The sequence below is a fragment of the Syngnathus acus genome, chromosome 23, assembly GCF_901709675.1.
Source record: "Syngnathus acus chromosome 23, fSynAcu1.2, whole genome shotgun sequence".
Classification (NCBI taxonomy): domain Eukaryota; kingdom Metazoa; phylum Chordata; class Actinopteri; order Syngnathiformes; family Syngnathidae; genus Syngnathus; species Syngnathus acus.
The window spans coordinates 2,813,478-2,825,667 of record NC_051107.1 but is presented as its reverse complement, the minus strand read 5'-3'; the positions used below and the strand labels follow the sequence as shown (position 1 = coordinate 2,825,667).

At 38.9% G+C, this 12,190-nt stretch overlaps 1 protein-coding gene across 1 annotated transcript; it reads right to left on the bottom strand.

The window, feature by feature from the left end:
• Positions 1-793: 793 nt before the first annotated feature.
• Positions 794-2,501, bottom strand: LOC119117382 (microsomal glutathione S-transferase 1-like). Its single transcript, XM_037243610.1, has 3 exons — positions 2,233-2,501; positions 2,075-2,166; positions 794-1,790 (listed from the first exon to the last, which is right to left on the bottom strand). The coding sequence occupies exons 1-3, from the start codon at positions 2,347-2,349 to the stop codon at positions 1,544-1,546; spliced, it is 456 nt and encodes a 151-aa protein (XP_037099505.1). The 5' UTR covers positions 2,350-2,501; the 3' UTR covers positions 794-1,543.
• Between the last annotated feature and the right edge of the window lie 9,689 nt (positions 2,502-12,190).

The following is a 12,190-nucleotide window of genomic DNA, read 5'->3' as shown; positions in this document are numbered from 1 at the left end:
TATATATATTTTTTTTTTAACTCTACTTATACAGAAACAGGACATAATGCAGACAAGCAGCAGCCCAAAGCAGCCTTCATGGTAATTTCATCCCACTATTTGCAGTGCCCACCCATGGGTTTCACTGTTCTGGATTGACGCCAGTCACCTTCATGTGCGGCGAGAAGCATTCATCATATCAGCGGCTGACACACTGTATCATAACAAGTATGCTTTTTTATTTTTTTTTGGGAAGGGGTTGTTTGGTTGTATTGCAATTGGGAATGTAGCTAAAAACAGTGTTCCTGTTCCTGCATGTTAATTAAGCAGAGTGTTAAATGTGTGACATTCAGCAGGGTGTTTTTTTTTTTGTTTTTTTTCTCACTGGTGTTTGAAATGAAAGAAAAGCAGCGTTGTGGGGGTATGCAGAGGAATGTTCGCAGCAAAGCTAATGAAGTTAATTGCTTGAGCGGAGGCACTTTTATGAGCTGCACCTGGTCCATAAATGATTCCTAATGAGGAAGCAACCCGGTTGACTTTTAAAATGCTTCCCTCTAGTGGCAAGGAAAAACACTTTTAAATCAACAGATCATTTTTGTGTGCGTATGTGTGAGTATATATGTATATGCGTATATATATGTATATGTAAGTATACATGGTGCTAGTGTGAGTCACCAACTCCTTCGAGACCTTAAATTGATAAATGACGATATATAAAAATAGTTCTAGCAACCTAATGGGAGTCTGTCTCAGTGGTTCATCATCGTCTCCAGAGGATGAGTAATGTACTCGAAAGTGACCATCCAACACCAAGTTTGGCAGAATTATGTTTAATTTTACCAATTTGTTTTTAAACAACTTAAGAAAAGAAAAAGGTCTAACATGCTAGTCAACAAATCAAACCTGAGTAACATTTCTTCCACTGCTTTTAATATTCTCCCGACTGACTTTTTTGCTTTATAAGTAGCATTAAAGTACAATCGATAGCTCCCAGGCCCCTCCTGCAGTTATAAAGTGTAATTTACTTTTAAGACACAGCGGTAAATACCGATCAACAGTGGTAAATGTGCATTACAAAACTCAATAATCGTTTTTTTTGGTGACTGAATTTAATATTCCTTCCACACTGACCATACAAACCATGAGGAAAAAATTAAATGCAAGGTGTTTTATTTTTTTGGTTCCTCACACAGGCATGTAAAACAAAAACCTGTCCAAAGATCAGATCGACATGATTATCTGGAAGCCTTCCACCAATTGTGGAATGTCCTTTCATTGCTTTTGATCAAAGTCTTGTAAGAACATTACGTAAGACTCGAGGTCGGACCGTATTGAAAATATCAACCTGAGTTACACGATTAATCTTTGCAGAAAAGTTGGTACCCTAGTTGAACCAATACCAAAAATCTTGAATGCTCTCAAGGCTGAGCAGCATTTTTGAATGTCACAAAATTAAAAACTCGTTTTCATACCTGTTCTACCAGTTGAACAGACATGATAATGCATTTGTTTACTTTTCCATTTTTTTGAAGTCTGAATCTTATTTGGAAACTGGAATCTATCTTCAGAGATTGGAAAACTGACTGAGGACATTGTAAGCCATGGATACGGTGGTGGCCAAGCCCATGAGAAAGGACAGACCTCTGCAGGGTTGAGGGAAAGCCCCGATGTAGGAGATAGTGTGGAAAATCCGAGAACCGGTAAAGATGCGGAAGTGAAGTATAGCTGCTGAGAGTTGCGGTCCGCTCAGGGTGTAGATAAAGCCGATGAGTACAAAGGGAACGACATTCTCCAAGTCGTTCTGGTGACATCTGGTTAACCAAAAACACGCATTGAAATGAGGAACAAGATTATCGGAACAAGATGTGGTGAATTGAAAAACCACAATGTTCAACCAAATTATATACAAAAAGGTCTGCTAGCTTAATTAGCATCAATGCTGTGCTAATTCTAAACACGTTTAGCTAACCAGCAGTTGTTGTATATGGATTGCGCAATTATTTTATCAGATCTAACCGTCTTTATGATAGACTCACTCAATATTATTAAATACATTTGCCAAATAAAATTGCAGTCTCAGCAGAATTTGACTCACCTACGAACACGTTCAACATCTGGGTGGGTTCTAAGCAGCTTCTTTCTCTCTTCTGCAGACTTATGGGCCACATCTTCCTCAGAAGCAAAAGACTAAAAACATCAACATAAGCGTTAAAATTATGCTTTGATAGTCGAGTTGAACTCGTTTTGACCTACCCCTCTTCTAACGCGGTAAAAAGTAGTCAAAGGTGCCATAAGCATCATCTTTAGGATGACGATAAGCGCGTAGGTACTGAAAGCCTTGAACACCTCATCTTGCATTAGATCCAACATGGTGGCCACTTTGCAGCCGTTAGAGAAAGACGACTGACTGCAAAAGGCGACTTGAAAAAGTAAATGAGATGAGAGAGAGAGATAAGACTGGAATGTGTTACGTAACACAAGTCAACCCTTAACCCAGTCCCTCTGTGGGTGGAGCTAGCTAACATTAAAAAAAATGAATGCGAGCCAGATGAATAACGATTCTGCGGCTTTTGTTGATTGCGTAAGAACGGGAAAGAGTTGTGGTAGCTTCACTGTTAATTTTCAAACACATGCTAAAGATTTTATTGTTTGTCAGGTAATGAATTAGCTTGACACGATCGCAAGCTAGCAAACCAAGTGTCAGGGAATCGAATTCTCATGAACCAAAAGTGTTATTTTCTCCTTGTTGATTTCCACGTCTGCGTTTAGTGCCGCCTTCATCTTTCTTTCCGTCAACCCTCGCTCTCCAGACTACGGCTAGACCCGAGCTACACGCTAGTCACAATCACTTTTGTCTCAAACTCTTGTCATTTCGCTTTAATCAAACTAGTGTCATGACGCCGCGTTTGGGAGCCAGGTGCTTGAAACGCCACCGTGCTTGAACAAAGAGCCATGCCTTGCCAGCGTGAGACGCTTTGAAAATGGCGTGCAAAACACCTGCCAGTCACATCCCGGCAAGCACTTTGTCGGAGCCAGTTTGGGAGGGGAACCGTCGAGTGTTGTAGGACGGCACTAGCGAGCGAGCGTCAGCTGCCAAATAGAAACACAATGTTGCTAGTTTGTCAAGATGGCCTAAGGCGTGTTTTCCATGATTTTGACATGCTGATACATGTGCAAGCGTGAGACTAATAACAGGTGACACGCAAGCCATCAATGTTAGTTATTTGGCGCCTGACGTTTTCCCCGTGCTCTTTGCTTTGAACAGAAGGGGGGCTTGTGTTTGCGCAAAACAGATTAAGGCCTGCTGCGTCGGCCATTTTTTTTTTGGGAGCGCTCGTCATTCATGCTAGCTCACAAGGTAGCGTATATGCTTTGTTTTGTTTTTAAAATTGTGGTGAAGCATGAACAAGGAAGTAGTCGGTTTACAGATAGTCGATGGAAGCTAGTTTAAATTTTAGCTAGGCAGCTACTGTACATAAATATTTCTGATACTGGTAATAGTAATGTTTTTGTTGTTGTTTTTCTATGTTTACATTGATTTAAAAATATATATTTTAATTTAATTTTTGATTTATTAGTTTTATCAGTCGACGGAAGCTAGCTTAAATTTTAGCTAGGCAGCTAGCGTACATAAATATTTCTAGTACTGGTAACAGTATTGTTTAATTTATTCGTTTTATCAGTTGATAGAAGCTAGCTTAAATTTTAGCTAGGCACCTACTGTACATAAATATTTCTGGTACTGGTAACAGTTTTTTTTTGTTTCCTGTGTTTACATTGATTTAAAAAATATATATTTTAATTTCATTTTGAATTTATTAGTTGTTACAATATTCTAAAATTATGGATCATAATGATAATCATACTAAAGCGGATATTGTCGTAATTTATTAGTACCTTGAATGAAATAGCAATAATGACACATAGTGGGAAAAAAAGTACGGTTTATTTGAAGTGAGAAACCACTTAAAATACAAGAATTCTTTTTCTGCCCCGAATTATTTTTTTGGGGTGGCTTCTTTCTTCCGAGATGACTGATCAACGCATCACCGGGCCCAAAGAAGACTTGGCGGCAAAATATTCTTCTTTTTGTATTTCTTATTTATTTGGGCGCTTTCGCATGGAGCGGTCGTCCTTCCTTTTGTGCAGCGGATTCGTCGAGAAAACTAATGTCCCGTGATTTCCCACAAGGAGTGGTAATGGCTAAAAGCTGCATTGATTCCTTGCCAGCCCTGCCAGTAATTGGGATGCGAGCTGCGCTGTGTTCCCATTGATTTCTCATGGTCGCCAGGTTATGCCGCTGGTGTCGGACAACAATGACTAAATAACAGCCCGGCCAATGATCTTAATGCCACAAGCCAAGCAAAGTTATTGATTTCATTACAGAATGCCTCCTAGGTTCTAGGCACATACATTTTTTTATTGATCACAACTGGTGTCCACATTACTTTCAGGACTGTCACATGCAGCCGCCAATCAATGAAAGGCGAATTCTGCAACGGCATACTGTGTTGGGCGGGCAATAAATTTGGCGGCATATAATCAGGATTTGGAAGGTGACCCCCGACTGATCGAATTGATAAGTGCAAGCGTTTTCCCTGCAACCTGTGGGTTAAACCATAAATATTGTGTGATTAACTTGTCCAATTGGGTTTCATTTGACCCCATTCACACAGTGGTGGCCCAAGGGCGGCAAGAAAATAAGAAATCAGATTAGCAGCCAAGCAGGCTCTGATAAGACTGAACTGATGATAGGGTTTTTTATTTTGTCATTTTACCTCAACCACAAAATAGAGAAATCATATTAACTGGATGGATGGACTGACAGCTTGGTAATGGTTAAAGCCACAATAGGGTTGATTTTGTGCAACTGTCAGGTTTTTTTTTTCTTTTGTTGGAACCTTATGATGGATCAGATGGATCAAATGTGATCAATAAAAATAGGTGTTGTGTATGTATCTTGTAAATTGAGATTACAATAGTCAGCCTCCTCGTTCCACTTGTAACTCCTCAACAGCTCGTCTACTTAAGTATGCTCCTCCACGGATTGGCACGGCTGTACTTAACATGATCGATATGTCTTTATTGACAGGCTGTGCGCCGCAGTCCTTTAAGGTAGCTGTAATCAAACGTCTTCTTTAAAAAAGCTACTTTCTTCAAAAGGCCTTAATTATAGAGCGATTTTCTTTTTGTCTCCAAGGTTGGACAGCAAGCTGTTGCCAAGCAAATAATGTGAATGTGTTCCAGTTACTCTCTTAGAGTTTGTACATTTCGGGAATGAAGATTGTTTCATGTACCGTAATTTCCGGACTATAAGGCACACCGGACTATAAGGCGCACCATTAATGCATCATGTCAGATTTTTAATCCAAATCAAACCATTCTCCATTTTATCTTTTTTATTTCAACTTTAGGTTTTTAGGTGCGCCTTATAGTCCGGAAAATACGGTTCATGGAAAATACTGGCATCGTATGGACTGTTTAGTCTTTCTATGCTATGCTTAGGCAATATTATTTAAAAAGTCTCAAATAATTTTTTAGAAACAACCACTCAGTTATTAAATCTTCAATTTTTTTTTATGACTGATATTTATATTGGTTTGACTTTAGATTCTAGTAATTTATTGAGAATAAATCTCCAGAAGTAAATCCGATGTTGCTTTTTAGTAGTGCTGACAACGGTGTACCACATGGCTCTGTTTTAGGCCCACTTAAATTTACAAATAATCTTATTTGTAAAATCCAGGCGATCTATTTTTCAACGGCCGCATTCCACCATTTTAACATTGCATCATTATATCAGAAAATATCGATGCTATTCCAGATTATGTCATTCGCCAGAGGTCTTAATAGATCCTGGCATGCTTTTTCAAATAACCGTGCAGCATTTGCAACCATTTACAAGCTTCAGCTCCAATCATTTATGATTGACAGTATCTTAATCTCAGAAGATGAGTACTATAACACACATCCAGTCGCTGGGTATATTTATAATGGTTTATCCCTATTGGTGGTAGGCTGCCCCAGTGCTTGGGGTACTAAACCTACACAACTTTCCCCTCCGAATGTATCTTAATGAAGAAGCTCATTAAGGATCAGCAGTTGCATTCCGCTCTTAATGAGAGTCACACAGCTGCTCATTAGATGCAGGCCTTTAGGCTTTGTCTTTTGCGAAAGTGGTCCCCCCCCCGCCCCCGGACCCTCATTACGTCCACCTTTTTAGTAAGCCATTGTTGAGGTGGGTGATCAAACTAGTTAGCACATCTGGTAGCATATAAAAACCTTGTCATTTGGTTGTTAAAGGCTGTTGTAACATAGAGAACGGTTGTAAAAGCCACAAGGTCCGAACATGATTAAAGACCAAAGTGAACACAATGATGCTATTTATCGACTCAGCGAAATGACATTTTGATATTTATTCATGGAGACAGCACTTCTATATCTTGCCAAAAATATATGAGCATATGGCGCATTCATACATATACCCAAACCAAGTCTTTGCTAGCTAGCTAGCTAAACTACCGTATTTTCCGCACTATAGGGCGCACCTAAAAAACCTCCAATTTTCTCAGTGCGCCTTGTAATCCGGTGCGCTTTATAAATGGACCAATATGGATTCGTGGATGAGGACTAATTTATTAAAGTAAGCTTTATATCGTGTTTATTTTGTGTGTTGTGTGATATTAACATTTGAGCAACGTTAAGTTATTGATATATTATTGTTTTCTCTATTTCTATAATAATCCGATGCGCCTTATATATGGACAAAGTTTTAAAATGGGCCATTCATTGAAGTTGCGCCTTATAATCCAGTACGCCTTATAGTGCGGAAAATACGGTCGCTAAATCTCACAATCTGATTGGACAAAAATTTTACTTTTTTAAAAGTACTTTCAGCTCAAAAACTACGCTGACCTTAGTCAATGTAGAGATAAGTCGGAACAGTTGGTTATTAAAAAACTTTATTCACTTAATTGAATGAAACTGGTTAATTCTGAGCACAGTCTATAATAGGGGAAACTTTTGAAATGATTTATCATTGTCCTCACATATACACATATAAGGACTTTTGCCCTCATTTTTCTTCGGCGTACGAAGCAAACGGAGCAATTACCTAATTGTGGAAGGGTTTTTGCCATGCTCGTTACCTCAACTGAGTTTGGCAGACTAAAAAGCAAAGCACTCTGGGTGATCCAGCCAGGCAAGGATCTCGCACAGCGGGAGGGGCCGCAGCGCCTCATTATGGCGCTATTTTAACAAAGCACTTTCTCTCTCGCCTCTGCAGAGTTGCATGCAACCACCGCTCAATATCCCATGCCTTTCCTTTCAGCCCTCACAAAGAGATATAAATCTTTCCGGGCAGGATAATTACCAAGATAATTTTATCCATAATGATACTTGTCAGTCAGGGGTGGTGATGAAATTGAAAAAAAAAAAAAAATTCTCTGTGAAGTTTCTAGCCCCAGATTTATCCTGAGATTTATGCTGGTGGAAAGAAGAAAAGACTAAGTGAAGTCTGAGAAACTTTTAGGTGTATAATGGGCTAACTCCATAAATCCCCGTTGTGTGAGGAGAGTGTACATTTCCCACCTGGCTTCAGGTAGGGCTCGTCTCAATTTGAAATAAAGGTTGCGATGAATGATTGATCAGTGCTGACATTATCCTGAACGGACTTTTTTTCCCCCCAAAATGTGTCAACTATTCATTTTTTTCACTCTGTTTTGTAGACGGTATAAGCTCCGCCTTTTTGCATGGTCTGTGTACATACATATAGATTAGTGAAGTGACCAAAAATGGATCTGAATATTTGATTTAATGAAATCGGGTAAGATTTCAAAACGTACCGTCCACTGTTTTTTTTTTTTTGTTTGACACACAACACAAATATTTATTATTACTATTCAGTCCTGTATTAATATTGTTGAACAATATCCAAATTAAAAAAATTACAGCAAAACCGTCCTGGCATGTGCCACCCTGAAATCTATGATTATCTACAGTAACATAAAAAAAAATGCTGATGTCGGCACTTCTGTCATTCAACTTGACATTTAATTTGCTGTTCACACACATGCCTGTAAATACGTAGACAAGTTTTGCGGGCACATCTCAGCAATCCAGGACAGGCCTCTTTACAAAATAGCGCATTTGATCATCGTGTGGCGCAGAAGAGAAAGCTGACGCCCTTGGGTTGAGGAAACTGCACACTTTGATCTCGTTTTGAAATTCTTCCAACTTGTCTTGGTTTTTTTATTATTTTATATATATATATATATTTAAAAAAGGGATAGTTCAATTATTTCTGAGTTGCTGTTATGTGGCAAAGGTAAAGGCCTCCCGTGGATAAGAGGAGATAAAAGCTTTAAAAAAAGAAGGGAAAAAAACACAAAAGACATCACTGGCTGGGTGTTATAATATTTAGCATAAGCTGTGGCAAACATTTCTTCAAGGAATACACATCTTGTGCTTTCTTTTAAAAAATTAACGTGGTGGAACCGGGACCGTGTTACCCCGTTGTATCACTCAACAAAGGCAACGGAACAATCACTTATGTCAAAGTTTGACAATGACAGAATTAGAGCAGGATTTTTCACAGCCCCGCCCCCCACGGGGAACCTCGGCGCTCGCAACTCGGAAAAGTTTACTTTTCCTTGTCATTTGAAATTACGCTCATTTGCATTTTTGCGGAGGAACCGAGGCCCGGGTGACAAAAAAAAAATAAAACAACGATGCCAACTGAGAGGGACGTGAAGAGACGCGGCGTGCTTTTGAAATGGAACCTCGGAGTACTTGAACGGGATGAGATGACGTGGTGATCACCCCTGCAGGGCTTCAACAAAAATGGAATTCAGGAGATTGAACAACTTCGCCATTAATATGATGTTCTGTCTCCCTCTGTTCCACTACTGAGAGAATGATTCCGAGCATTTGATCGTGTCCCAAATTCATTCATAGTACAGTGGATATTAAAAAATAAAAATAAAAAGTCTACACACCCCTGTTGGCAGGTTTTAAATATACAGTATATTTTTGTAAAAATATATATATTTTTTGAGTTATTTAAATGTATTACAAAGGAAACACTGAAATGTTTTGGAAGCATAAATACAGATTTATTTTTAAAAAGTCTACACACCCCTGTCAGAGGGCTTGGCAGGTTTTAAATATACAGTATATTTTTGTAATTTTTTTGCGTTAATTAAATTTATTACAAAGTGAACACTGAAATGTTTTGGAAGTGTAAATAGATTTATTTTTAAAAATTAATTTGATTTTTGGGTGTTTTGTGTTTTTTGTAGATGGGGCTCATACCTGATAAGACTCTTGACATGAACTAGGGGGAAAAAAAACCCTCACATTTCGAGTCCATGTAAAAACTGAAACAAATTCACCATTGTTCTCTCACAACACTCGTCTTGCATCTAAAAAAGAACTAAAATCCCACTACAGCATCTTGAGCTCCACAACTTCTTTCAATGCGTCAGTGAGAGAAGGAACATTTGGAAAGGCGAAGAAGGGAAATGAAAGGAAAATCAATGAGGGCGGATTTTCGTTTGAGCGGGCCAGTGTGAAAAATCCAGCCGAGCGTTTCACATGCCGCCGAGCCTGACGTTGACCTCCATACGGCGCGCAGATCAATGGACAGGACGGAGGCCACCGGGGTATTGATTGATTAATCAAAGCTAATGTTCTTTTGATCAGCGCGCTGCCGCCCTATAAACTGGTGTCGGCGAAGTAAAACATTGTGTTTTATTTACGCATTCATGCTATGTGATGTGCGAGAACGCTAACTTCACAAACTGACCATCTTATCAAGGAACTTGCCTTGAGAGTTTAATGTAAGCAGTGATGGTTGAAATCAGTAAAATATAAGTGTGGCTAAACACAAGAATTAAATTTAGCAATGTGTTCCAAACCTGTTGGATTACTTACATTAGCATTTTTATATACCGTATTTTCCGCACTATAAGGCGCACCTAAAAACCTCCAATTTTCTCAAAAGCCGACAGTGCGCCTTATAATCAGGTGCGCCTTATATATGGACCAATATTGAGCCACTACAGCAGGCGTGTCCAAAGTCCGGCCCGCGGGCCAAATGTATATCTTATATATGGACAAAGTTTTAAAATGGGCCATTCATTGAAGGTGCACCTTATAGTCCGGTGCGCCTTATAGTGCGGAAAATACGGTAGTACAGAAAAGTGAATAAATGAATGAAACAGTTCTAAAAACAGTACATTAGTAATCTCAGCAAATTCTTATTTATTTTTATCAGTTATACGACACGTATAGTTCCACAAATTGTGGCATTAGCTATTAGCATAATAGTGCTAACTAGCCAAAATCAGCACTGACAAAAGAAAATAAATCAAGCTTGATTTATGGTTTCATTACAATATTTAGTGGGCGCTTTGTTACAAGCATAAGTTACCAATAATAATCAAATTTGTAAGGCTAAAAAATATATATAATTGAAAAGTTTGGTTCAGTAGTGTATACAAGATGGCTCGATCAACGCCGTTCTACTTTGCAAGCCCAACTCGTTTAACTATTAATGATCTCAAGTGCAGAGATTTTCCTCCTCTTCCCACCTCAGTTTACTCTCCCAAACTTGACGCTCTTGAAATCGCTTCTCGTAATTTCGAAGGTGAGCGCTTCTCTCTTCTCCGTTTGAAAGGCCCCTCGCTCCCTCGCCGCCCTTGGGTTTCTTCAATGTCAGCGCTCACTTCAAACGCCTCCGAATGAGCTCTGAGGACTCCGTTGAGATTTCCCATTGCAAACAATTATTCCGTCCGTGCTGCTCCGACAGAGATTTCTCTAGATTTATATTACGAGGCCATGAGTCAAATTTCCGTGTCTCTACGGTATCGTGCGCTTCACAGAGGTTCTCCTGTTGACCCGACACTTGAGGTGAATGTAGATGGTTCTCTAAAGAGATATCTACAAGCTAGTTAGGAGTGAGATTGGAAACCTCTACAGCTGAGTGGCCATATCAAGTTACATACTGTTCATTTTGCCACCAGGGGGAGTATAAAACAGATATTCATATTAGCATATTAGTCAGTTTAGCGGAGGATAAAGAATATATGCCTGTGAGTATTGTCTGTCTACAAGTGTTGCTGCACTGATTGAGTTTAAATATCGAAATGGTACAAAACAGCATCAATGCTAGTTTATTTAGCTCGTCTATAGTGTTTTGCATAGTGTGGTAGCATTAAGCTAACAAACAGTTGTTGTTTTTTAATAAAAGAGGTCACTAAAATTATTTTTGTTAACCATATTTAATCAACTAAAATGCTGAACTGAAAAGGAAAAATTTCCAAATGATTGAAAAATAAAATTATGAATATTATGTCCCCCAAAAATATTGTAAAATTCAAACAAATCACACTATTTTTCCCTCAACACGATACAAAGTTTATCATCACCACAGAACTTTTCAACTTAGTATTCCTGGTCCAGCCCTCTTCCTGTTCTTCCTCTGGAGGTCCTACAACCCCTCTGGCCTAGGCACCTGGTTTCTTTCAAGGTGTGTGGCTATATCATCCAAAATAGATAAGAAAGCCTCTCTGTTGCCACAGGAAAGCATTGTGAAGCCTCCGCCCCCGAGCACTGGATCTCTGCAAAGGCCTCCCCCGAACAAGCTCCAGTCCACAAGTGGAACTTTAAAAGAAGCTGGAGTTGCAACATTCCCCCCCCACCCCAACCTCACCTCGCCGCGGTAACCACCCACGCTGAGGAGACACACAAGCTGCAGCCATGTCCTGGAGGGAAAACGAATCTGAGTAAACATGGCTGAATAAATAAATGCGTCAACTGTTTCTTATTCTCGGATTTTGACATTCTGGCTGGAGGACTCAGGTGAAGTTTTCAACGAGAGTCCTCCAGACTTTTTTGTTTGAGTGCTAAGGAGAAGTCAATGTTGGAAATTTTATTGTTATTTCAACGAAGGAAGTTCTCAGAATTGAATATCAATACAATTTATATTTTATATTATCAAGTTTTTTTTTTTTAAATGAATAAAAAAACTTTAAAAGTTAAATGAAAATTACACGAAAATTGAACCCAAGTAATTTTAAAAAAAGAAAAAAAAAACATTTTTAAAAGTTAAAGACAACTGAACTGCACTGATTTGAAATTGGGATTCTCTAATCAAAAATAAAATGCGCCCAGTTGATTAATAACCAAAACCTAATTAGAAAGTCACCCG

Excerpts from the sequence above, each read along its gene's own strand:
- LOC119117382 (XM_037243610.1), bottom strand. The coding sequence starts at position 2,349 with ATGTTGGATCTAATGCAAGATGAGGTGTTCAAGGCTTTCAGTACCTAC. Across the intron at positions 2,167-2,232 it reads TTTACCGCGTTAGAAGAGGG|TCTTTTGCTTCTGAGGAAGA; the intron begins GTAGGTCAAAAC and ends TGATGTTTTTAG. Across the intron at positions 1,791-2,074 it reads GATGTTGAACGTGTTCGTAG|ATGTCACCAGAACGACTTGG; the intron begins GTGAGTCAAATT and ends TTGGTTAACCAG.